Source organism: Mytilus trossulus, chromosome 11 (assembly GCF_036588685.1).
Source record: "Mytilus trossulus isolate FHL-02 chromosome 11, PNRI_Mtr1.1.1.hap1, whole genome shotgun sequence".
NCBI classification, from domain to species: domain Eukaryota; kingdom Metazoa; phylum Mollusca; class Bivalvia; order Mytilida; family Mytilidae; genus Mytilus; species Mytilus trossulus.
Window position 1 is genome coordinate 56,369,079 of NC_086383.1, and position 26,979 is coordinate 56,396,057.

Consider the following 26,979-nt stretch of genomic DNA (forward strand, 5'->3'; position numbering starts at 1 on the left):
GTGAAAGCCCAATAAATCCAAAACTTAAAATCTGAAATTTATAAAAATTGAAAGGGAGCTTACATCAATAGATATAAACAATTCACCAAAGTTTCCTGGACATTGGTGAAAGCCTTTTTGAGTAATTGTCTGAAGTGTTAAAAATCCCCCTTTATTTATGAATAAAGCCCCATAAATCCAAAACTTAAAATCTGAAATTAAAAAGAAACGAAAGGGAGCTTACATCAATAGACATAAACAATTCACCAAAGTTTCATGGACATTGGTGAAAGCCTTTTTGAGTAATTGTCTGAAGTGTTGAAAATGCCCCCTTTTTTATGAAAAAAGCCCCATAAATCCAAAACTTTAAATCTGAAATTAAAAAAAAACAAAAGGGAGCTTACAACAATAGATATAAACAATTCACCAAAGTTTCATGGACATTGGTGAAAGCCTTTTTGAGTTATTGTCCGAAGTGTTGAAAATTCCCCCTTTTTTTATGAATAAAGCCCCATAAATCCAAAAACTTAAAATCTGAAATTAAAAAAAAACGAAAGGGTGCTTACGTCAATAGATATGAACAATTCACTTAAGTTTCATGGAATTTGGTGAAGGTGTTTTTGAGTTATTGTCCGAAGTGTGGACGACGGATGGATGGACGGACGGACGGACAGACGGAAGGACAATGGTATACCATAATACGTCCCGTTCCGGGCGTATAAAAATGGAATTTCCCTTCCTTTACTCCAACATTCATTAAAATGGAATAGTCCATAGAATCACATGTTAATGGTGGGATTATCACATGCACTTGAATTTACAACCAATCAGAATTAAACTTTTAATTTTCAACCTATAAAATATTCTACTCTTATATGCAGGTATACTTGTTGTGAGTTTTTTACAATTTACACATGCAACTGTGACACAGTCTTGGAATCATGGTGAAATGATACAAATACATTATTATAATTCTTGATCATTCAATCCACATATTCACTCAGGAAATACCTTTTATGTTTTGTATATTAGTCCAAACGTTCTACACACTATTTTCATTTTACCAGTCTTGTAAATATGAATGATTAGTTTTACATTTGACAAAACTGTTATATTAAACATTCATTCATATACTCTTCCCATATATCTTTCAACCAAAAAATTATCTTACCAATGAAGGGGGTCTCATTGGGGGGTTCCGATCCCGGATCCCGCTTACTGTTTTGTCAGATTCCCATATCCCTCATACACTATGTACGTGAGCAATCCTCATATTTTTGTCATTTCCCAGGTCCCGCTAGACCTCATTTCCATTTTCACGACACAATAATTTGACTTTCACACGTCACCCTTACAAAAAATCAGCAATCCAGCATCACGCTTAGACCCCAATGAGACCCACAATGAATAAATGATAAATAAAAATCTAATGTTGCATGATGTCCTATTAATAATAAATCAGAAAACTTAATTAACCCTCTCTGATGTAAAAAATCAGAAGTTCCAATATAAAACTTATTTTAAGTGGGATTGTACATGGACATGGGTGCACAACATTTATGATGAACGCAATGTTTATGTTTTTTCTAAGCTTTTATACTTTATTAAAAATTACCCAATATCTTTTAAACATATCAAAAATGATTCTGTTATTAATGAAGATGACTTTTTATTTTTATTATATAACTTAAATATTTAAAACCCTTAAATCTGCACATGAAAACAATGCAAAAACAAAGGTCAGAAACTGACCAAGCAATAAGCTGAGAAAAAAGAAGCTCCAAAAAAGACCTTCACCTTAAGTATACAAATTAAATGTTCCCGAGAAGAAAAACTTTGTGCCAACTATAACTTGTAAAATAACAAAAAGCAGAGAACATGAATATTTACAACAAATTGACTATTATGAATTATGAATGTACATACATGCAATGAAAATATATTTTCCATATTTATATCATGTTAACAGTTACACACGCTGGTATCCCATGAAAGTAACAGGTTTACTGCCTTGTTTAAAGAAGGAACAGTAGATTTAAACACTGATACACAGTAATTCTGATTTCAGTTTGACAGACCTTTAGACAATATGTACTTCAATTTGGGGTTCAAAATCATAAACAAAATGTTGAAATATAACAAATTGTGTCAAACAAACAATAGATATATAAAACAAATTTGGTTTCACCATAGTAATAAAATTTGAATAAATAATTTGTTTTCAATATGATTTTTCAGACACACACACAAATTTGCAGCAGTCAATTCTTTGAGTGATGCTTGCAATCAATTATAAAAAAAAATAATAACTTGGTTCATTTATCCCAATAAGATGGGTATATATTCCATAATTTTATTCAACCATCAATTAATAAATATTATATTTATACAAAATAGAAATAAAATCTTATTTGGAAAAGGACAATTTATTTTTTATATACTATAATATATTTTAAACACAAAATTAGTTTCACATCATGAAAAGATTAGTATCTTACAACAAATATAACTCAACTTTATCAGATTTTCATCACCTAAAACACAAATGACAGCTCATCAAGAATTTAAGTGACTGGATAAAAATGGGGTCAGAAATGGTCAGTTTTTTTTATTTAAGTGGGCGAGAGTGGGCTGCACTGAATTGGAAGGAAGAAAGATTCATTTAAAATCCTCATGTGTTTTAACTTTCGTAGATCTATAAAAATACCAAGGAGTTGCCTTTTTTTTTTATGGGAATCACTTTTTGTTTATTAAGAAAATTATATTGTAAAATTGAAAGGGAGGGAGGTGGATATTTTTACCCAAATTTTTGTATGAAGATAAAATTATGAAAATGTAAACTTGCTATGGTTTTCTAAGGAAAAGAAGAATCAAGGTACGAAAAAAAAACATGAAAATATAACCTCGCATATAGGTTATGCCTTTGAAATATCAAAATTTTAATTTCACAAGAGTAATGCACTTTTCTGTAGTATACACAAATAATCTCATATATCCTTATAAACAGAAAATGCAATCACCCTTTGTATAAAAATAAAGGTTTTTTGGAATGTGATCTAAATATATTTCAAAATATTACCCCATTTCTTTATAAAAATGATTTTCAAATCAAACTATGAAAAGTATCAAGAAATATAAATGTTTAGTTATGTTAGTAAATGAAGGAATTTATTGACAATTATATGATAAAAGGCACTATACTAGGCAGGAAATTTTATACATACTTTTTGCTTATAGTGATGAACATGTGCTTTAGGATTAAAACATGTTGCTTTCGCTTCCAAATAAAACTATTTTTTGACTGACCCTCAACAAACTTATACATTATGACGTAGAGATTCAACACAAAATAAATTTTCCAGCAACCATTCACCAAACAACCAATATTAGAACATCCAAAAGCCTTCTCCCTCTTATTTTTCAAATTTTTTTTATATAGATACATAAATCTACTACAATAAAAATCTAATGATTTATACTGTAATAATATATAAAATAAATATGTGGGATAAACAAATGATACATGTAGAAAAACAAATTGAAATCAAATTTCTAGGAAAAATCAACAAGAAAAACTCAGAAAAAAATACTAAGCACTTTACACTGCTTACACAGCACTATTTGTTCTTAAGAAATTATGCTATCTTATAAATGAAAATGATTTAATATTTTCAGATAAAAAATTATTTTCTAATCTGAAAAATCATGACTGAATACTTTGGTTTCCAATTTTCTTTATAATTAAAAAATAAACAATTTTTATCAAAATCCGATGTTGTTGAACACTATGGTCGCTCTTAGTTATGATGGAGAATACCAAAGCAAAAACTAACAGCGGATTTTAATGAGATTGAAAATAAACATAACAATAAAAAGTACAAAATACTGCAAGAAATAAAATATAAATTTACAACCAAAAAATAAAATTTTGTAGATATGAACAAAAAGCACCAAAGATGATATTCACAAAACATAAATGATTAAATCATATCATTGAAAAAATGACTATGGTATCTCAAATATATGTTTATTTCATTTGCCATATCTTTATTTTTCTGATAATATTTCAATATCGCCATTTCTTTGTATTTTTCCTTTTATCTTTTTTAACTATTTCATGTCATGATAATCTCTTGAGATAGAAAATATCATCAGAAAATAAATACACATGTGACATCAATGACGTCATAGGCTAAATAAGGATAAACATATCTTTCAAATTTAAGAATGTTTCTCAGCCACATCTCAACACAGCGCTGTTCGATGTCAGAATAAAATTGAGGGTGAAAAATAACCTTTCATTTGTTAACATATTAATAATCTTTTAATACTTTAAAAAAAAAATCTCACTTAATACTTAACCTCTATATGATATCACGATTTATATATAATATTACAATTTTGGCCCCTTTATTGAATGCAAAAAACTTTATCCCAATGTCATTTTATAAAACGTTGATAAAGCTCTTGTGATGATTAAGTATAGGAAATATACAATTATTACAATTTTGGTCCATTTTAATTTTCTCAATGCAAAAAACTTAAGAAATCAAATTCAAACAACTTTTTTTCCACACAGATCTTTTCCTCCCTTGCTGAAAGTTTTATTTTTAGATATGGCTGCCATTTTGAATATTATTCATGATCTCCTTCAGTTAAATAGGCGACAATGTCTTTTTTTGTTCCTCTGTCAATTCAGGATGCCAAAAGTCAACTATTAACACCAATCTTAACTCATTTCCATTATGCCAAACTTCATGTTCAAATGAGTCATCAAATATGATAAACTTTCCTTCTTTCCAGGTTCTGAAATGTAAAAAGAGAAGTTTTTGAATTCCCAATCTACCACGTTTTCCACACTAAATTAATTCTGTCACACAATTGTTTTAATTGATTCTGTCACACAATTGTTTTAATTGATTCTGTCACACAATTGTTTTAATTGATTCTGTCACACAATTGTTTTTATCTAATTCTCAATTTTATTGTTATTGTCAGGTTTAATATGACAATTAATGTATTTTCTCATTTGTTTATTTTTTATGCAATTTTTTCTTTATTTTTTGGTCAGTTTTTCTCTCTTCTTATATTTTTGTTGTCTCACATTAAACTTCTTACATTATTTTACTAGAGGCTAGTAATTTTACCCTCTTAATGTATTCGCTTCTTTTCCACTATGGTGGGTAGCTTTCTTTTATTTCGAATCAATCAACTGGTATTCACCTCAACCATAGTACTCAGTGAATGTAAGTTTTTTCCAAAGTCAATTAAACCAAATATATATGTCATCAAAAAGACAGTAACTGTATAATATTATTTTGTGATGAATTAATTTAAATAGATATTTTTTACATTATTGCAACTTCAGAAATTATTTTGATTTTGTCATTTAACACTAAAATGGGATGTAGTTTTTGCAATATTGAGTAAAATCCTGTTTAATTAATATAAAAAAATTCAAAAGGAGAGTTTAAGTTATTGTGATTATAATCCTGTTGCATTTTTTGCAATAATAAAAACACAAACATGTCTATAATTTCTGAATTAACAGCAAGAAGTACTGTTTAATGGTTATGTTTGCGGGTGTAAAATTTAGCGATTTTTATTGAATAAGGTATACCAAATATTTTGGCAGTTATTATTTGAGCGGATTCTAAACTTTTATCAATACCTTTTATTTTGGCGAGTTTGTTCTATCCGCGAAAATCAGCAAAATTTTACACCCAGCGAAAATAACCCGCTATATGGTATTTCAGAGTTACTACTGACCTTTTCTCCTGGCCAACCCTGATGTTAATTCCAGTAGGGACTTTCAGTCCTAGATGTGCCCTCAATCTACAATTGGTAGGACCACAATGAGGCCATATATGTGTTCCTGGATGGATAACAGAAAATTTTGCCTGAAATATATAATCACAAACTGTTGACACAGAGATATGTCTCACCTAACAGCATAAAATTCAGAAAAAAAAACAAGTGAAACTGTGAGCTACTGCTCACTGATGATACCCCCGTTGCAAGTGGATAATATTAATAGTGTAAAAATATGCAAGTGTTCGGTAAACAGGAAGTTGTCGAGTGATGAATCTGAAAACGCATCACACAGTATAGCTGACTTATATAAATCCTGAAACCAAATTTCAGAAATCCTTGTATTGTAGTTCCTGAGAAAAATGTGATGAAAATTTTCAACTTGGCTATCATGTGTTAAATCATACAAGTGTTCGGTAAACAGGAAGTTGTCAAGTGATGAATCTGAAAACGCATCACACGGTATGGCTAACATATATAAATGTTGATACCAAATTACAGAAAGGGTGGATGTGTAGTTCCTGAGAAAAATGTGACGAAAGTTTCATAGGACGGACTGACTGACAGACTGACAGACAGAGGAAAAACAGTATACCCCCCTTTTTTAAAGCGGGGGTATAAAAATCTGAAGGTCTGATTTGTACTGATAGTAATGCAACTTCATACAAAATATCATTGATCTATCAAAAATAGATCCTATCAAACTAACTAAAGCAGAAAACTAAGCAATGGTTGAAGTTGAAGCCTGTGCCGAGAAGTCATCACCAGATATGCAATACCTAGGTCTCACTTTCCAGGACTTTTATTGCAGGGGAGACAAAAACTTATTACATAACCAACCAAGCATGTACTCTCTCTAGTGCCAATCTAGTGGATTTGTGTTTGCTATCCTCACTCACTAAAATAGGCTATTGGTAATGGAAAATACAGTAGTTTTTGTGTAAATGATTGCAATCAAAATTTATTGTTTTTGATATGGGGTACAGCATTTCCAGTTGCCCCTATTACATGGTACAGAAGGCAAGAATATTTCCAAGGTAAAAAAATAGCTGTCTCTTTTATAACAATGGACAATGTGACCATTCCAAAAATCTTAGTAAAAAGGGGAATAATCTTGGTATTTTATTTAGTGATGTTCATTAAAATCCTCCCCTTCATTACCACCAAGGAAAACTTTTTTCAATCATTTTCCTTCATGTTTTTGTAAAAGTACTTTAATTCTTGGGTATCAATTTTCTTGGTTTCAACAAAAGATACATGTTCATGGGTTCTGAAATTTGTTGATTTTACTTTTCTGACAAATAAATTTTTTTGTATGAGAATAATAAGGCGAAAAATTCAGCACTTCATTATCAAATATCATCTGACTTTCCCTTACTGAAACTAACTTTCCATGACAATTTAGGTTTTTAAAATATTAAATGAATAAAATCCTGTCTTAAGGTGGTACCTAACACTACAGGGAGATAACTCTGTAAAATCAGCTAAATGTTCTTATTACCTTGTCTTGTTTAGGGAATATTAAGCTTCTCAATGATCAAAATAATTGTTTTTCAAGTTGCTATATTACCAGTGTATTTTTTCTGATAAAACTGTTGGTTCAAATTTGTTCAAATTTTTATATTTTTCTCAAAAGGTCATTGTAAATACTTTGTAAAAAAATTATGAAAATTAAACAAGCCAAATTAATTTTAGTTAAAGTGTTGGGTACCACCTTAAATTCATATTGTGTTTGCTTATATATGATGTACTATAGATATGCAGGTATCAATGAAGTCAAACTAAAACTATTGTACACTGGGATCTTTCTGTCTTGAATCTTGATTTGAACAAAAATTGTTTATATTTTAATGAATACTTTAATTCCTGGATAAGGCCATTCATGAAAATCACAAAACAATTGGTAACCCACAAATATAAGTATTTTCACAATTCTGCTCTATATGTCCCCTTTTTAAAATACACATATTCTCTGTACCTTATCTAAATTATATCCCTAATTCCTACCTGCCCTCGCTTATTTGTCTTTACTGCTTCCATTCTATCTATCAACTCACAAGTCTTTGGTGCTTTTTCACAATTTTTCTTATTTTTCTGTCCTGGAGGAAAAAAAACACATATTTATTTTTTGTTTTAATTGAGCCCCTCTTAGTTTTTAAACCATCTTTAAAAATGCCCTCCACCCTTACAACTCTTCATGGCACCATTATTTTCTTTGTAACTTACCGTCTTATCCCTGGATTCAAACCTACTGTTTGGTAACATTTCTGTTCTAATATGTTTTAACTGTTTAATCAAGTGCTCTATATTTCATAGGCATGAAATTTACAGCGTCTTGTTTTCATTCTTTAATCTGTATTCTTATTGTTAAAGCTGTTTTTATTAGAATATATAAAAACTAAGTTGATAACATCATCATTAAGAAAATTAAAAAGTGGGGCAAGTGTCCATAATAAGCATTGTGTATAATTTTCATAGTTTGGGCAAACTGAAATTAGAAAACTGTATATAATTTGGTAAGGTACTTGCGTACAGACAAACAGAAGTACAGATGGCCAATACTAAACATTTAATACCCCCTCCCATACTGTGGTGGTAAAAAAAAATTATGGTATGCAGTTAAAATAAAGGTTAGTTGGGATTGTCAGAACACATATAGTTTTTAAGCCTTAGGTCTAATCCCTTCTCGGATCATTCAATAATATACATTTACTTGTTGTTGTCTCTTTGATACATTCCCCATTTCCATTCTCAATTTTATTTACTTCCTGTGCCTGAGGGAAATATGAAGATTTGTTCACATGAAAATCATATTTCATGAGGGCATTGCCCTAAGGAAAAATGACTTTTTGAGGTTGAACAAATCTTCATATTTCACTAAGCCATGGGAAATGAATGTTTTATTCCACTGCTTATACTTTTACTTCTGAATATACAATTTACATAATTGTTTTCAAATGTCTCACAAGGCAACCAACGTTCAGAGGGGAATATGATACTCAGAGGGGAATATGAATTTTTGTTCAACATCACATGTGATAGTTTCAACCAATCAAACGTTGATTTTGCTATAAATTCAACATGCAGTGGAATAATTATATCTAACCTCTCTGATAAAGAATAAACTGTTTCCATTCTCCTTTTTCTCTAAGATTTTCTGATTCTGGTGTAAATCCTCCAGTATTTGCATCAAGCTGTGCCATTCCTTCATCTCTAATGGTTTTCCAACTTTGTTCAAAAAGCTGAAAAATAACTGGTTTGCTATAACTTCTAATTTTTCAATAGTATCTTTAAAAAATAAAATCTCTGTGGATTTTTTTTTAATGACAGACTGTTCTTTAATAGCATGTTCAACAATATAAGTTTAAATGTAAACAAACTGCTAACTTAATAAAAGATAAATAGGGGATGTGTCCATTTGCTTGAGAAAAACTTAAAATATAAAACATAAACACAAAATTCAGCAATGTTTCCATTTCTAAACAGACATAAATTGAGAACAGTAAAAGTGACACCTCCAAAATTAAAATTGATCTGTGCTTTGTGTTAATAAGCATTGTGTATGAGTTTCAAAATATTTAGTTGAGGCAAACTAAAGTTAGAGAACAGAAAAATTCCACATTTTTTCTCTTTATAAACCTATTCATTAGAACATAGACTGTTTTTTGGTCCCTCTGTTAAATGAAATGTAGATTGAACCTGTATTATAAGACCACCTGTCTATAAAGAGACAGTTGTTTTGCATTTCCTCAAGAAGACTCCTAATATAAAAAAGAAGATGTGGTATGATTGCCAATGAGACAACTATCCACAAAAGACCAAAATGACACAAACATTAACAACTATATGTCACCGTACGGCCTTCAACAATGAACAAAGCCCATACCGCATAGTCAGCTATAAAAGGCCCTGATAAGACAATATAAAACAATTGAAACGAGAAAACTAACGGCCTTATTTATGTAAAAAAATGAACGAAAAACAAATATGTAACACATAAACAAACGACAACCTGATTTTACAGGCTCCTGACTTGGGACAGGCACATACACAAATAATGTGGCGGGGTTTAACATGTTAGCGGGATCCAAACCCTCCCCCTAACCTGGGACAGTGGTATAACAGTACAACAAAAGAACGAACTACAAAAATCAGTTGAAAAAGGCTTAACTCATCAGATGGACAAAAATAAAACAGGTTTCACTGTACCTTTAAATCCTCTGTGTATCCTGTTTCTTCAGCAGTCCACCAGGGTCTACCAGTAAGTGTGTTTACATTATACAGTGACCTCTGTATAGTGGACAGAAACAACCCATTCTCAGCTCCTGCCTTGTATATTTTATAAGCCTACAAATTTTTTAACAATTACATCATTGATATTTTTAGAACAGATATTAGATTCCTATTTTTCCAAAATTCAAACTTGATCTGCATTGTGTATAAATGTATAAGTGTAATATATTTGGTTGAGGCAAACTAAAGTTAGAGAACAGAAACAAAATATTCAGCATTTTTATCATTTGTAAAGGGGCATAACTCAACAACGTTAAATGTGACCCTACCAAAATTCAAACTTGTTCTGTGTTTTGTGGAATACAGTGTAACCTATCTAATCCGACACCTGTCAAACAGGAAGTGACTGCTGAAGGTATTTCAAAATATAAACTTTGAACAGACAAATGAACAGAAAAGGACACCAGTGTTATGACCCACTCAGGTAGTTGTGGTATATTAAATTAATGTAAATTCATAAATAAATGTGTGCATTATTACAAATCCTTGACAATTTGCAAAATGTGAAATTTAAATAATGTGATCACTGAACTATCACTCCAGAAAATATAAATGTGAGGTTTTTTTTGCGATCCTAAGGTATTGCAATTTTGGCATTTACATGCAGCATATTTTATCAAACTTAGCACTAGTTAATACATTTTTCAGTATTATATTATAGCTAATTTCTTCTGCTCCTACAGTTAGAATTTGGTTGGCTTGTATGCTTTGTTTATATAAATGTTTACACAAGCTTTGTAAATGAAATTGACATCTTCAACTGATATTTACAGGGATAGTTAATTATATATGCAAACTTGATTGGACATCATCCGAATCACAATTGCACTATATGTAAACAAAGAAAGCAACTAACCAAAGTCTTACTCTACATGCATCAGGAAGTTAGCTCTAAACATCCTTAAATATTTCCTAATCTTAGTTACTGTGGATTCATTAATATTCATTGGATACCAGTTTTCATGGATTTCGTGGGGATAGGGAAACCCCAAATAAAAATGTTCAACAATATACAACTTTTCTAAAGAAATGTATGCAGACTATTCCAAAACCACAAATTTAAATATCCACAAATATGCCAGTTTTCTTCTTTCCACGAAAATTGATACCCACGAAAAATAGATGAATCCACAGTATAATAAAATGACTTTTTGCTTAAATTACTTCTTTGAGTAAATTCAGTCTTTGGAATGCATCCCCTAGATGAAAATAGAATCTTCCATCTTTTGTGCCTTCAGCTTCACTTGCCACCCCTTCAATCAAAAATGGTAGAGCCTTCTCAGGATCATTGTCGATTGTTTTGATAATAAATCCAAGATGAACTTTGGCCAATCCATCTCCATGGTCCATCTCTAAAACCTGTAATAGATGATTTAATTTAGATGTGCCTGGTGGAGGATTTCATTATCATATATAGGGGGTCTCATAGGGGGGTTCTGCTCCCGGATCCCGCTTACTGTTTTGTTAGATTCCTGTACCCCGCTTACACCATGTGCGTAAGTTATTCTCATTTTTTTGTCATTTCCCGGGTCCCGCAAGACCTCATTTCCCGTTTTCACGACACTATAATTTGACTTTCACGTTTCATGCTTACGAAAAATCGTCAATCCCGCATCACACTTAGACCCCAATGGGACCCACTATATATTACTAAACTGTTGGTTTAATGTCTCATTAACATAATCAAACCTCTTTTTTTATTCATTTTTGTAAACTCAAATCCTTAAAAAATTATCTTGTGTGATTTTTCATTGATAAGAACATAACACTTCAAACTCTGTGTTCAAATAATACTAGAGCATGTCACTATTGACAAGTTTCTTATTGAGAAAATTCCCCCCTGCCAAATATCCATGTCCATTGGTTGCTGTCTTATCGAGACAATATCACATCCCCCTCTAGTAATCCTTAATTTTTTTTTATTGTAAATCGTTAAATTCTTCACAGAAAGTATAGGTATATTTGCACATGTATGGAAATTAAGTGCAATTTACACCTATATGGAAATTTAGTGCATTACTTAAAGTCATACATGTTACCTTAAAATTTTGCATCACGATTTATAAATTTTGTCATTATAATTTAAACATGATTGTTGTGTGATGCCAGAAGTTTATTTTTAGACGGATCTAGGATGTTTCAGAGAAGAGTCAGCTAAATACCAAAAAGCGTAAATAAACTATTTTGCAGCTACAGTACTAAACATGTAAAGCTGAATGCAATTTGCCTTTACAGAATCTAATGCATCCTGGGTAATATTTCCAAAATTGTACACCAAAACACTGTGATTGGTTTAAAACGTTCTAAACAATGGAAATTCAACCAATGACGTATTGTTATTTTCATTTTGGTGTACGAACAATGAGATTACCCATAGTCCTTTAGATTCTGAAATGGTGAATGTCCAACTTACCTTTTCGAATGTTTTTCTAGCTTCCTCATTATGATTAGCCATTAAATAGCTGACACCTAACTTATTCTTTAATTTAACATCATTTGGATATTTGTCTGATAAAAATCTCCAGGTCTTTGTTGCCTTTCCATTCCAACCTTAAAATATTAAATTGTAATTTAAATATCTATGAGCTATGCTATAGAAAATGTATCCCAGTTCCCTCACCTTTTTTGTTTTGATATAAAAATTGCCCATTTTTGGCTTTTGGAAACCCCAAATTTATTTGGATCTAAAGATGAAAGTGTACAACATATATTTATATGCAATGCAACTAGGTATAGATTATTGTATGCCAGTTCAATGAATAAAGTAGGTTAGAAGTAGGGAATGGATGGTGCTCCCTACTGTGCAAGACCATCATGGGTATTACAAGGTCATTAAAAACACCCATCATCAGCATCACCATTGTGCTTTAAATATTAGATTCAAAACTAAAGTTTGGAATCGGAATTACTATTCATTCCTAAATTATTGAACGAGGAGATATTTTTTTTCTGTATGTAATTTTGATAGTTTTATGCAAATGTGTCAATTAAAATGGCAATGTTTCAACTTTTGCAAAACATTTAAAGTCAAAGAACCATGACTGAAGGTACTGGCCCAAATAATATCAATGAAATAAAATATGCCAGTGCTAACATAACTGCATTATTATCAAAAGAAAATCACTGACTAGCCCTTATACTGTGAAAGTACTTTAATTCGTGGGTATCAATTTTCGTGGTTTGAGGAATATTTACATGTTCGTGGGTTTTTAAATTCGTGGATTTAAGTTTTCTTAAAATAAAAAATTTAAAAAAATTAAAGCCTTTTAAGAAAAGAAGGTTACAAAATGTCTAGATTGAGGAAATTGCAAAGTAAACATTGACCCATGTAAATCTTAGTGATAACACTAATTTACCCATGATAAAGTGATTCACAGATTAAACACCATTGGAGGTGTTAATTAAGCCATAAACATGTCACATAAAGAAAACGGTTACATAAACAAATGCTATAAACGTATCTAGAATAGAATTGTCAAACAATTCTTATCAAAATCAAACCCAGCTTTAAATTATAATTTCCCATATGTACGAGAACTATGAGGATATAAAATGAACACTTTATCATACTAGCATATCCATACTGGATATCTGACTTTTATCGATTAAAAATGCTTTTAAAAGAAGTAAAAGATCAAAAGCTGTACAGTTTATGTTATTAAGGATTAAATGAATATAATCAATCATGCATGCGGTTGTAGTTCTGTGACTGCTATTAAAGAATTCTCAGGCTTGGCGATTTTCAATATATTCTCTAGATCATATCAGTAGTCAAAATACCGATGGGGATCTTTCCATGTCTTGATTTGGTTCATGGTTGTTTTATTTCGATGGACACTTAAATTCGTGGATAAAGTCATCCACGAAAACCACGAAAATTGGTATCCCACGAATAAAAGTACTTTCACAGTACATACTTTGGTGTTTCATTTTTTAAAACTTACGAAAAACAAACTTTTGACTATGCCGTATGGGCTTTGCTCATTGTTGAAGGCTGATCAGTGACCTATAGTTGTTAATGTCTGTGTCATTTTGGTCTTTTGGGGATAGTTGTCTCATTGGCAATCATACCACATCTTCTTTTTTATATTTAACATGTAAATTTTGCAAAAAAATCAAAATACAAATGTACCAATACTAAAAGGAATGGGTCATACTATTTCAATGGTTATTAGATGTGCCAATGTTATAACACAACTGCATACCAAATATTGTTTACTCATAATTTGCCTTAATCTGACTTAATCACAAATTTTATCTTTTACAAATTGTCAGAATCTAATGCATCCTGGGTAATAAGTCTTTAAGGAAGATTACTCTATTTCAAATCTTACCTCTAAAAACTTGTTTTTCAGCAAGTTTTGTTCCAGCATCTACCAACAGAGCATAAGGAACATCTGGTAGGTCCAAGACTTTTTGGTATTGTGTAATACCTTGCTCTAGGATGGTATTACTTTGCTTCTCTTCTGCCATTTTAATAAGTATCTCAGCTTTCAAGAAGTTTGCTCTCGGACTTTTTGGATACTTTTTCAGAATCTCTTCACACATTTTTAGAACTTCTTCATCACTTAACTGGAATTAAACATATTGTTTCTATCAATTTAACGTTTTCAAATCGTAAGAAATATTTTTAATTTTAATTTTTCATTGAAATACCATTGCAAATCAGTTTGATTTTTAGAACATTAAAAGCTAATCATACATTTTTGGTATATCATAGCTTTTGAAAAACCAAGAGTGTATTTTTTGGATTAATCATTATTCGTCATATATACCAATTCTCATCGATTTCTTTGATACACGTTAACAACAAAATTTTAATGTTTAACAAAGTATAAATTTTCTATAAGCTAGTATTCAGACTTCTTTAATGGGCCAGCTGAAGGACACCTCCAGGTGCGCGAGTTTCTTGCTTCATTGAAGACCCATTCGGCTGTTGTCTGCTCTATGGTCGAGTTGTTGTCGCTTTGACACATTCCCCATTTCCTTTCTGAGACTCAATTTTATTCTGTTAAACCAAGAAATGAAATACCCAAGAGAGTACAATTTTTCATGAACCCACAGTAAATTCTAGATCAAGATGTCTATCTTGTTTTATTTTATATATAATGTCATGAGGCCTTTTAATGTATTCCAACCATTTATATCATAAGAATTTCATTTAATTAACCTAAAGCCCTCGTTAGCCGAGTTGTCTTTTACTAAGTTGTATTATCGGGGCCTTTTACAGCTGACCTTGTGGTATGGGCTTTGCTCATTGTTGGAGGCCCTACGGTGACCTATAGTTGTTAATTTGATGTCTATGTCATTTTGGTCTCTTGTGGACAGTTGTCTCATTGGCAATCATCATGATCATACCACATCTTCTTTTTTATAAGTAGTTTAACTACTGTATCACAAGCCTGTCAACACTGAGGTTGTGAATTTGAATCCAGGCTCATGCACCTGTAAGGTACATTTGACTCCAGTTTAAATTCACTAGGATTGTTAGTTTTCCAATCTAATGGTCTCTGGTGCAATCAGGGTACTATTGCGTCATCAAACCAATAAAAAACTGGAAGCCATAAAATATCACAATACTGGTAGTCTGATGGTATTGAAAGTGACATTTAACAAAAGCCAATGAATCATTTTACTTACAATTTTTTAATGAGGGGGGATAGGAGAGGTCCTGATTCTGAAATCCCGGGCCTAAAAACACGAAATCCCAAGGTCCCGAATTTAAATAAAGTAAATCACGACATTCCGAAATTCAAAAAAATAATTTATTGGATCCTGAAAGAGTCAATCCCGAAATTCCAAGCTTAAAAACATCGATCCCGTAGTCCTGATACAGGTCCTATCCCCCCTCTTAAATACTTCTTACAAAAATGTAACCACCCCAGAGTTTATTAATTTCAAAGCATCTATATCATCCAAATCATTTAAATCTTAAACATTATTTGATTGATTTATTGGTGATTAATGGTAGTTTCAACACTATTGTGCTATTTTATGCTGGTCAGTTTTTATTGGAGGAGGAAACTTGAGAGCCCAGATAGAACCACAACTATTGGTAGGAAAAAGTACAATCTGAGTCAAGATTGCAGTTGAGTGCACCTGCCCGTGCAGGGGTTGAACTCACAACCTCAGTGTTCACTGGCTAGTGATGCAGTAGTGGACTACTCAAATAAGAAACTGGAGAGAACCACAACTATTGGTAGGAAAAAGTACAATCTGAGTCAATTAAGATTGGAGTTGAGTGCACCTGCCCGTGGCGGGGTTCAACTCAGAACCTCAGTGTTCACTGGCTAGTGATGCAGTAGTGGACTACTCAAATTAGAAACTGGAGAGAACCACAACTATTGGTAGGAAAAAGTACAATCTGAGTCAATTAAGATTGGAGTTGAGTGCACCTGCCTGTGCCCGGGTTCAACTTACAACCTCGGTGTTGACTAGCTAGTGATGCAGTAGTGGACTATTCAAATGGACCCTCAATAAAATATTGAACAGCTCTTCAACTAACTTGTTAGTTTAAGAATTGAATGCTTATTTTTCGTAACTTCATTGGGGTGTAAAAGCGTTGACCGAAGTACATTTTGTATGTAGCCCGGAGGCGTTTCATTCTTAAAATGTGCACACAGTCAACGCTTTAACAACCCTATGAAGTTACAAAAAGAAGCATTCAATACTTTTAATTACATTTTTTAGCTAGGATCATGAAAACACAATTTTTATCAAGTTTTTACCTGTGCACTTTTCTGTGTGACCTTGTTTCATCATGAATGATAAATTTTAATGTGTAATGAAATTGCTTAAGGAATAACGCAAGATTGCAGAGTAGCCAATCAGCATCACTTATTACAATGAAACATACATCTAATTTTATTAGTTATGTTTTAAAATAAATACTACTTACTATGTATAAGGAGTTTTCTGCATTATCCAGAAGATCTCTAATGGCAAAATCAGCAGGGTTTGATAAAGAGTTGAATTCATATGATGTATTTTCTTTTTCCTTTTGGAGTTTCTTTTCTTCTTCCTTCTGTTGCTGTTTTTGAACCTCTTGGTTGATTCTTTCATTTTCCTGTTCCTTCATTCTTTCTAATTCCCTTGATTTGTTCTCTTCTTCTTTCATCCTCTTTTCATCCTCCAGTCTTCTTTTTTCTTCTTCAATTTTTCTTTTTTCTTCCTCCTTTCTTTTTCTTTCCTCTTCATTTTTCCTCTTTTCCTCCTCTAATCTTTTCTTTTCTTGTTCCTTTCTTATTTTATCCTCTTCTTGTTTTCTGATTTCATCTTCTTTCTTTTTCCTTTCTTCTTCCTTTCTCTTTTGTTCTTCCTCCTGTTTTCTCTTTTCTTCTTCTTGTTTTATCTTCTCTTCCTCTTCTCTTTTCCTATCTGCCTCCAGTTTTCTATTTAACTCTTCAATTCTTTTCTTTTCCTCCTTGTGTTTCCTTTTTCTTTCTTCTTCATTTTTCTGCTCTTCCTCCTTTATTTTTTTCTCCTCTTCCTGTTGTCTTCTTTCTTCCTCCTCTCTTTTCCTATCTGCCTCCAGTTTTCTATTTAATTCTTCGATTCTTTTCTTTTCTGCTTCATGTATTTTCTTTTCCTCATCCCGTTTCCTTTTTCTTTCTTCTTCATTTTTCTGTTCTTCCTGCTTTCTTTTTTTCTCCTCTTCCTGTAGTCTTTTTTCTTCCTCCTCTCTTTTCCTATCTGCCTCTAGTTTTCTATTTAATTCTTCAATTCTTTTCTTTTCTGCTTCAGCTATTTTCTTTTCCTCATCCTGTTTCCTCTTTCTTTCTTCTTCATTTTTCTGTTCTTTCTCCTTCCTTTTTTTCTCCTCTTCCTGTTGTCTTTTTTCTTCCTCTTCTCTTTTCCTATCTGCCTCCAGTTTTCTATTTAACTCTTCAATTCTTTTCTTTTCCTTTTCATGTATTTTCTTTTCCTCATCCTGTTTCCTCTTTGTTTCTTCTTCTTTTATCTTCAGTTCTTCCTTCCTTTTCTTTTCTTCCTCCTGTTTCTTTTTTTCTTGTTCTTTCCTTTTACTTTCTTCCTTCTCTCTTTGCCTATCTTCCTCTAGTTGTCTATTTAACTCTGCAATTCTTTTCTTTTCTGCTTTATGTATTTTCTTTTCCTCTTCCCGTTTCCTTTTTCTTTCTTCTTCATTTTTCTGTTCTTCCTCCTTTCTTTTTTTCTCCTCTTCCTGTTTTTTTTTTTCTTCCTCTTCTCTTTTCCTATCTGCCGCTAGTTTTCTATTTAATTCTTCAATTCTTTTCTTTTCTGCTTCATGTATTTTCTTTTCCTCTTTCTTTATTTTGATCTCTTCCTCTTGTTTTGCTTTCTCCTCTTGAAGTCGTTTATTTGCCTCTTCTTGTTTCTTCAGTTCTTCCTTCCTTTTCTTTTCTTCCTCCTGTTTCTTTTTTTCTTGTTCTTTCCTTTTACTTTCTTCCTTCTCTCTATTCCTATCTTCCTCTAGTTTTCTATTTAATTCTGCAATTCTTCTCTTTTCCTCCTTATGTTTTCTCTTCTCCTCAGCCTTTTTCTTTTTCTCTAACTCCAGCTCTTTTTCATTTTTGCCAAATGCCTCTTTCCCTCCGCCTCGTGAACCCTCATTTTGTTTTTGTTGTTCAGGTGACATTTGGCTATCAATCAAAGGTTTAATGTGCTGTTCATACTTTTCTAACACACTTCTCTTTACAACCTCAACTGAAACAAAGATCAAACTCAAATATATAGAACCAGATGCTTCGCAGGGCGTAGCTTTATACGACCGCAGAGGTTGAACCCTGAACGGTTGGGGCAAGTTTGGACACAACATTCAAGCTGGATTCAGCTCTAAATTTGGATTGTGATTAAATAGTTGACACAGCATAGGTTTCTGACACAGAATGAATGTGTTCTAATGAACTTAAAATTTGTGTTTTCTCTTAGAGCAATTCACTATGCTGTTGAATATTAATCCTCTCAAAAAAATGTTTGAAGAAATTTTCTTTTTATTTATGAAATTTCAAATGAGAAAAATTGAACCCAATTTTTTAATCACATCCCCCTTTCCCTTATTCCAAAACTAATCTCAATTAAAATATTCTAATGGAGTTTGCAACAATAACTACTCATTTAAATACATCATAAAATATTGAGATGTAAAAAACTGCTTGTTATCACTGAATGGTAAAGATTATTTAAATTTATCAGTTGGTAGTAAAAAGTGAATATACATTGTATATTGTATATAACAAAGATTTAAGTTGATTCTGGACAAAGAAAGATAACTCCAATTTAAAAAAATTCTTGCAATAAGATATTTCTTGCTTACTATTTTGGACAAAGAAAGATAACTCTAATTAAAAAAAAATTTGCTATTTCACAATATAGTGAAATTAGATATTTCTTGCCATTGCACAATACTGTGCAATTGAAAAGATTTGCTATTGCACAATACTTAATATAATAATTTTAGATCCTGATTTGGAGCAACTTGAAAACTGGGCCCATAATCAAAACTCTAAGTACATGTTTAGATTCAGCATATCAAAGAGGCCCAAGAATTTAATTTTTGTTAAAATCAAACTTAGTTTAATTTTGGACCCTTTGCACTTTAATGTAGGCCAATTTGAAAACGGGACCAAAAATGAAGAATCTACATACACAGTTAGATTTGGCATATCAAAGAACCCCAATTATTCAATTTTTGATGAAATCAAACAATGTTTAATTTTGGACCCCGATTTGGGCCAACTTGAAAACTGGGCCAATAATCAAAAATCTAAGTACATTTTTAGATTCAGCATATCAAAGAACCCCAAGGTTTCAATTTTTGTTAAAATCAAACTAAGTTTAATTTTGGACCCTTTGGACCTTAATGTAGACCAATTTGAAAACGGGACCAAAAATTAAGAATCTACATACACAGTTAGATTCGGCATATTAAAGAACCCCAATTATTCAATTTTGATGAAATCAAACAAAGTTTAATTTTGGACCCTTTGGGCCCCTTTTTCCTTAACTGTTGGGACCAAAACTTCCAAAATCAATACCAACCTTCCTTTTATAGTCATAAATCTTGTGTTTAAATTTCATAGATTTCTATTTACTTATACTAACGCTATGGTGCGAAAACCAAGTAAAAAGCTTATTGGGTCCCTTTTTGGCCCCTAATTCCTAAACTGTTGGGACCGAAACTCCCAAAATCAATACCAACCTTCCTTTTGTGGTCATAAACATTGTGTTTAAATTTCATTGATTTCTATTTACTTTAACTAAAGTTATTGTGCGAAAACCAAGAATAATGCTTATTTGGGCCCTTTTTTGGCCCCTAATTCCTAAACTGTTGAAAATAAAACTCCCAAAATCAATCCCAACTTTTATTTTGAGGTTATAAACCTTGTGTCAAAATTTCATAGATTTCTATTAACTTAAACTAAAGTTATAGTGCGAAAACCAAGAAAATGCTTATTTGGGCCCTTTTTGGCCCCTAATTCCTAAAATGTTGGGACCAAAACTCCCAAAATCAATACCAGCCTTCCTTTTATGGTCATAAACCTTGTGTTAAAATTTCATAGATTTCTATTCACTTTTACTAAAGTTAGAGTGCGAAAACTAAAAGTATTCGGACGACGACGACGACGCCAACGTGATAGCAATATACGACGAAATTTTTTTCAAAATTTGCGGTCGTATAAAAATAGGAGATGACACTAAATTCGTTAATTTTTTTATACATTGTTGGTCAAATAGCTAAAGTATTATATACAGGGTTTTCGCTGGCGGTCGCCATTTTCGCAATTTGCGAAAAAATTATAATTATGGCGATTAAAATTCGTCATTGGCGAAAGAATTTGGCGTAAGATATATATATATATAACAATTTATTTTCAGCCATCTTGTTTATTTACTTTTTTCGGGTTTCTCTGACTTTACCAATCAGACACTACTCGGAATTCACCTTGAACTCGTTAAGATTTTGACATAAATATCAATCAATAATCAGCTGATTGCATTCATAGCTATCGACATCAAAGGACTAATTAATAAAGGTGTTGATTGTATGATATGACCATCATGAATCATGTATTTAAATGAGTAGTAATTGTTGCAAACTCCATTAGAATATTTTAATTGAGATTAGTTTTGGAATAAGGGAAAGGGGGATGTGAATAAAAAATTGGGTTAAATTTTTCTCATTTGAAATTTCATAAATAAAAAGAAAATTTCTTCAAACATTTTTTTGAGAAGATTAATATTCAACAGCATAGTGAATTGCTCTATTAAAGAGAAAACAAAAATTTTAAGTTCATTTGAATACATTCATTCTGTGTCAGAAACCTATGCTGTGTCAACTATTTAATCACAATCCAAATTTAGAGCGGAATCCAGCTTGAATGTTGTGTCCTTACTTGCCCCAACCGTTCAGGGTTCAACCTCTGCGGTCGTATAAAGCTACGCCCTGCGGAGCATCTGGTTTAATGTTATTATTAGTTTGTTTCAACTGGCAAGAATACCCCTAAAGCGGACAAGCAGTTTATTATTCAAATTGCTTTTATTGAATATCAAGAGAGAAAATAAATCCCAAAATTGATTTGAAACTTTGATACTCTATAGTTTTCCTGGAAAATATTCACATCCCTCAGGGATTAGTAGTGTACTTCCAGTTGCATATATATTACATGCATGTCGGAACAATTGTGATGATGACAAATTTCTTCCTTTTTTCGGGAACAATCAAATTGATATATAAATGTCCATAACTTCGATCAAACAACTAAAGTTATATATCGACCTGCATTTAAATCTCTTCTTCTTTTGGTATACAATAGTCTATTTGATGATTACTTACTGTTGGCATCAAGGACTTGTCATTTTACAAAACTTTTACCCCAATTTACGCAAAATGTATGTTTCTTTCTTACGTTTAATGTATACATGTACATATTTTAATTTGCGCTATAGTTTTGTATCTTATTATCCAGGCGTATATACGAATGGTCGACAAGTGCGTACATTTTTTTAAATCCATATGTCCTTCACCATTGCAAGAACTTATATAGATGTCCCTGACTATTGACAACGGGTATAAATTACATTTTACCAAATTTATTCTTGATAAAAATATGTATCTATAGATTTTTTTTCATCAAATCTGTTTTTGTTTTTTTTTGTATAAAATATCGGCATAAAGGGACAACCCGTGGTAAAATCTAGATATATTCAAGCCCCCATGAATTATTTCGATTCTTATAGAACAAATACGGCAATTTTTTTGGATCGAAGCGCTCTAGGTGGAGGCCATTATTTGCCGTTCCCATAAATTAACGCACTTTTAGATTGGCGTAAAAGAACGGAGCAAACAGAATAAGTGACATGCTAAAACTATTCACAAAACATATTTAGATAGATTTGGATGAATTCTAATGATAACTCACTTATATGTGATCATATGTCGTCTATGTATATAAAAAATGGGCTTATACCACATTTTAGCATCGTTTGTTTACGTTTACTTGTTGTGATGATTTTTGGTATCAAAAGCGTGTATTTTCCCGTAAAATGCTTAAATGATCTTAAATCATAACGTCATCATTCTATGACGTCGGGTACTTCATTCATAAAAAAAACATATGACGTGGGAGTACGATCGGAACAGCCAATGCAATATATTCATATTTTACACGGGTGTGTACTCAAAGTGTTTGAAGGACGTCATGTTAGAATTATATTTTTATAAATGATTTACTTTACACCAGAAATGTTATTCATAAACAAGCGTATGAGTTTAGTAATGACTATATATTATATCACTTTCGGAGACGAGATAGAGATGTATTTTATACACCTAATGGTTCAAAATGGAAAGTTATAAGTTATCGGCCGTGTACACTGATCAATACCCTAAGAAGTGAAACGGTGCATGAATTTGCAAGCTCGACAGGAAATAGCTTGAATACCTGGACGTGTCAACTCACCCTTTACAATACCCTTAACCATGTTGGTGATCAGTGGAGCGAAGATCCTAATTTATTTGAATCAAGTTTATTACATAAAAGAATCATGAACGAATTAGATTTTCGAAAACAATTTAATTTTCAATGAACACCTATTTATGATTTGAAATTTGACTTTTTAACTAATTCCAATATTATCAGTCTAAAAATAACAGATCATGGTTATTTAAAAAAAAATAAGAACATTCTCCATATCAAGTTAGTAACTAGTCGAATAAAACAACCGTACAATTGACAAGATATCGACACGCAATTACGACTACATTGGGTTACTGTAGTTTTGGTCCTTAGACATACATGACATATCGTGGTTCAAATCGGAGAAGGTGACAAAATGGCTGACCGCAGAGAATTGATACTCTAAATTTAAAATCGATAGTGGATCTCTTATCTAGCAGAATAAAACTTTAATATCTATGAATTTAAGCATTTTTATACAGAATGAACATAATATCAATTTTTGATTTTTTGGCACAGTTTCCCTTACGTTTGTGTCAACCATTTTCATAAATATATTCTTAGCTTCTAGGTTACATAGATTATTTCCAATCTGTTTCAGGTAAATGCTTAAAATACATTGATGATACTTGACTTTTACAAACACATAACTGATTTAAAGCGTTATCTCCCTGAACACAGGTCTATACCCCTTTAAAAATTGTAAATTCATTTATTTTTGTGGATGCCATATTAAGTGGAGGAAAAAAAAAATCATTATTTCATGAACTATAATATGCCAGTCTGCATACAAGCCTATCATGCTGATAGAATATGTGTTCTTTGTTGAACAATAAGATTGCTGCTCACATTTACTGACAAAATCCACAAAATTGGTATCCCACGATTAACAATGAATCCACACTTTGTTAGGAATCTGGTTGACAACCATACCACATCAATTTATTTCTATGATACCACTACCCTATTATCTTACCAAACTGTAAGCTTTTGTCTCTGTATTCATCATTGCTATACAAGACAGCAACACCAGCAACCATCACGGCAAAAAACAGGAATGTAAACATTTTACAGCATACACCACTCTTTTTTGGTTTCTGTGCATTTTTTCCTTCTGTCTTTGTGCTTCCTATAAACATGATAAAATATAGAAAAGAAATTAATCCTGGTGTCAATTTATTACAGTGGACACACTCTGAAAAATATATATCTTAAAGTATTTCCACAAGGTTGAAAATATGACTGTTATCACTCTATAGTCTATAATACCAAGCGTGGATACATTTACATAATAGAAAAAGCAGATGTTCTAACTAGATACTGGATCTGCCAATAATCACCTACAATCAGCAAATTGGTATAGTTCAATGACTGAAAAAAGAAGATTCAATCTTCTTTTTATAGTCATTGCAGAACTCTAGCAACTTGTCAACTGATCAAAAAGGAAGTATTTAAAAATGTTTATGTAAATTTTATGTTACACATGAAATAAAATTATTACTTAACACCAGCAAGATTGATTTTTTGTACCACCATGTGTGTATTAATTTGCATAATTTTCATACAATAAAAATACATTGTATTATAACATGGTATACAAGTATAAGTTATTTTAAAAGTTGATAAATGCTATAACAATAAAATTTCACTAAAAACAGCTTCATAGTCTACTTATAACATGTATAATAACATCAAAGTGATGAAAAACACTCAAGGAATGATTGGAAGAGTAGTTTGAATAATTACATATCATCTTAAGGTATCATGGGTATGGTGTGGTAAAAAAAATTAAAGCGCTATTGCTGACAATTGCATAATCTGCAGATCTTTATCATGTTTATGAAGAAAAGCACTTTTCCAGCAGGTAAAATTAGCTACATGTGAATCAAATTGAATTATATTGAATCCCTTAATTTGTGCAACAAATTCAATTAAATTGCAGTTAAACCAAACAATTATTAGACCGTTGGTTTTCCCGTTTGAATGGTTTTACACTAGTAATTTTGGGGCCCTTTATAGCTTGTTGTTCGGTGTGAGCCAAGGCTCCGTGTTGAAGGCCGTACTTTAACCTATAATGGTTTACTTTTTAAATTGTTATTTGGATGGAGAGTTGTCTTATTGGCACTCACACCACATCTTCCTATATCAATGTACCCTAAAAAAAAGTTGGTTTGTTCTAATTATGCTAATGAAGAGTTTTGATTTTTTTCTGTTTCAAGCAAATCACTTATATTAGTACATGTAGTATGTGACAATTAACCTAAATGGTTGACTAATTACAGATGATTATTGAAGATGTATTAAGTAAATTATTGGCCTTTCTTTTAAATATTTAGATACAGATATCAGATTTTTTATCTAAAATTTCTAAAAATTTTGAGAATTTGTTTTTTTATTAATCCTCAATTTTAATAATCATCTATCTTCATGATCTTTCAGACACAATTTACAGAATCACTTTATGAGTTGTAGATCAAAACAAGTACTATCATCTCTATGTATCAAATATCTATTAATATATAAATTTGTACATTCAATTATCATGATTATGAGGTCAAATATGTGTGTATTGAGATGTATATTAAAGGGTCTGTATAATTATGTGAGACTGGGGTTGATTAGTTATGTGGTCAATATGATTGGCATTTAAGGACGTGGGACATTGTTTGTAAGCATGGTAAGTACCCACCTTTGTCTCTGATTGTTTGGTGATCATGACAGTTGTCAATCATGCTAGAATTGTATCATTACTCAATTACCTAAACAAAATGTTAAAAAAGCCTGCACATCAAGTCATCAACAAAACGTAAAGATAAACATTCTGGAATGAACTGCTCCAAAAATATAGCAAAATTGTTCAGTTTAAATGTGCATATATGCACAGACATGAGAATCAAAGGGAACTATTTCAGTGTGTATAGATTTCATAGATTTAATAGCAAACCTGTAGTTGTTGCTACGGAGGCTAGCTGCCTTAGGAAAGATTTAGAACAAGTTCCAATCTTTCCAACAATTAAACATTCATCATGTTCATATCTCAACCCCAATTTTCCGGACATTGCAATAATTAATCTAGCATTTTCGTCTATTTTTCAAAAATTATTTTCAAAAATTAAAATAATAACTGAACGCAATAATTTCTGCAATAAAAGTCTGCATGTCTGTGCAAAAGCTAAATTGTCAGGTTTTTTTACGTCAGTATCCAGTCTGCCAGCAACCAGGGGACCACTGTATTTATACTTGTAGAACAACATAAAACACAAATAAGTGAAATACATTGTAGGTGGGGTCTGAAGTGGGTTTCATTGGGGTCTAAGCCTGACGCGGGACTGACAATTTTTTGTAAGCATGACATGTGAAAGTGAAATTATTGTTCTGTGAAAACACGAAATGAAGTCTCGCAGGATACTGGAAATAACAAAAAAAGACAATTGCTTACGTACATAGTGTAAGCGGGATACAGGAATCTGACAAAACAGTAAGTGGGATTATGGATCAGTACCCCCCCCCCCCCCCCCCCCAAAAAAAACCACAGGCACTTGTTTCTGTCAATGTGGGGTTTACTGTCGAAAAATGAGACCCCCTCTGAACATCTGACACTACACTTGAAGGCGTGAAAAAAAATATCCCATGTAAGTATTTAGACAATGCAATTCACTGGCACTGGACAGCTAAGTCATGGACAAGATCCAACTCAACTGTCTCAAGTGTTTTTTAACTTGTCTTTCAACTTTTATGTCACTGTCAGTGTACAATTACAATCTAATTATAGTCTGAAGGGTATTACCGTTTTTTACTTGACTGTGTTTCTTTGAACTGTTTGTATACACAGACTTCTTTCCAGTTTTTGACATTTTTATACCGGGTCGACTTTCTGTTTACAACGTGGAATAGTGTGCCCCCCGGAAGTGATATTTGCAATGCATTTCCAGGTCAACATAAAAAAGTTCGATTATGT

General features: G+C 31.8%; 1 protein-coding gene across 1 annotated transcript; it reads right to left on the reverse strand.

Moving 5' to 3' along the window:
• Positions 1–2,888: 2,888 nt before the first annotated feature.
• LOC134691331 (aspartyl/asparaginyl beta-hydroxylase-like) lies at positions 2,889–26,948 on the reverse strand. The gene is made up of 11 exons (XM_063551787.1): positions 26,809–26,948; positions 23,998–24,150; positions 16,982–18,768; positions 14,418–14,655; positions 12,497–12,633; positions 11,248–11,442; positions 10,000–10,137; positions 8,897–9,032; positions 7,798–7,889; positions 5,749–5,879; positions 2,889–4,785 (listed from the first exon to the last, which is right to left on the reverse strand). The coding sequence occupies exons 1-11, from the start codon at positions 26,873–26,875 to the stop codon at positions 4,635–4,637; spliced, it is 3,225 nt and encodes a 1,074-aa protein (XP_063407857.1). The 5' UTR covers positions 26,876–26,948; the 3' UTR covers positions 2,889–4,634.
• Between the last annotated feature and the right edge of the window lie 31 nt (positions 26,949–26,979).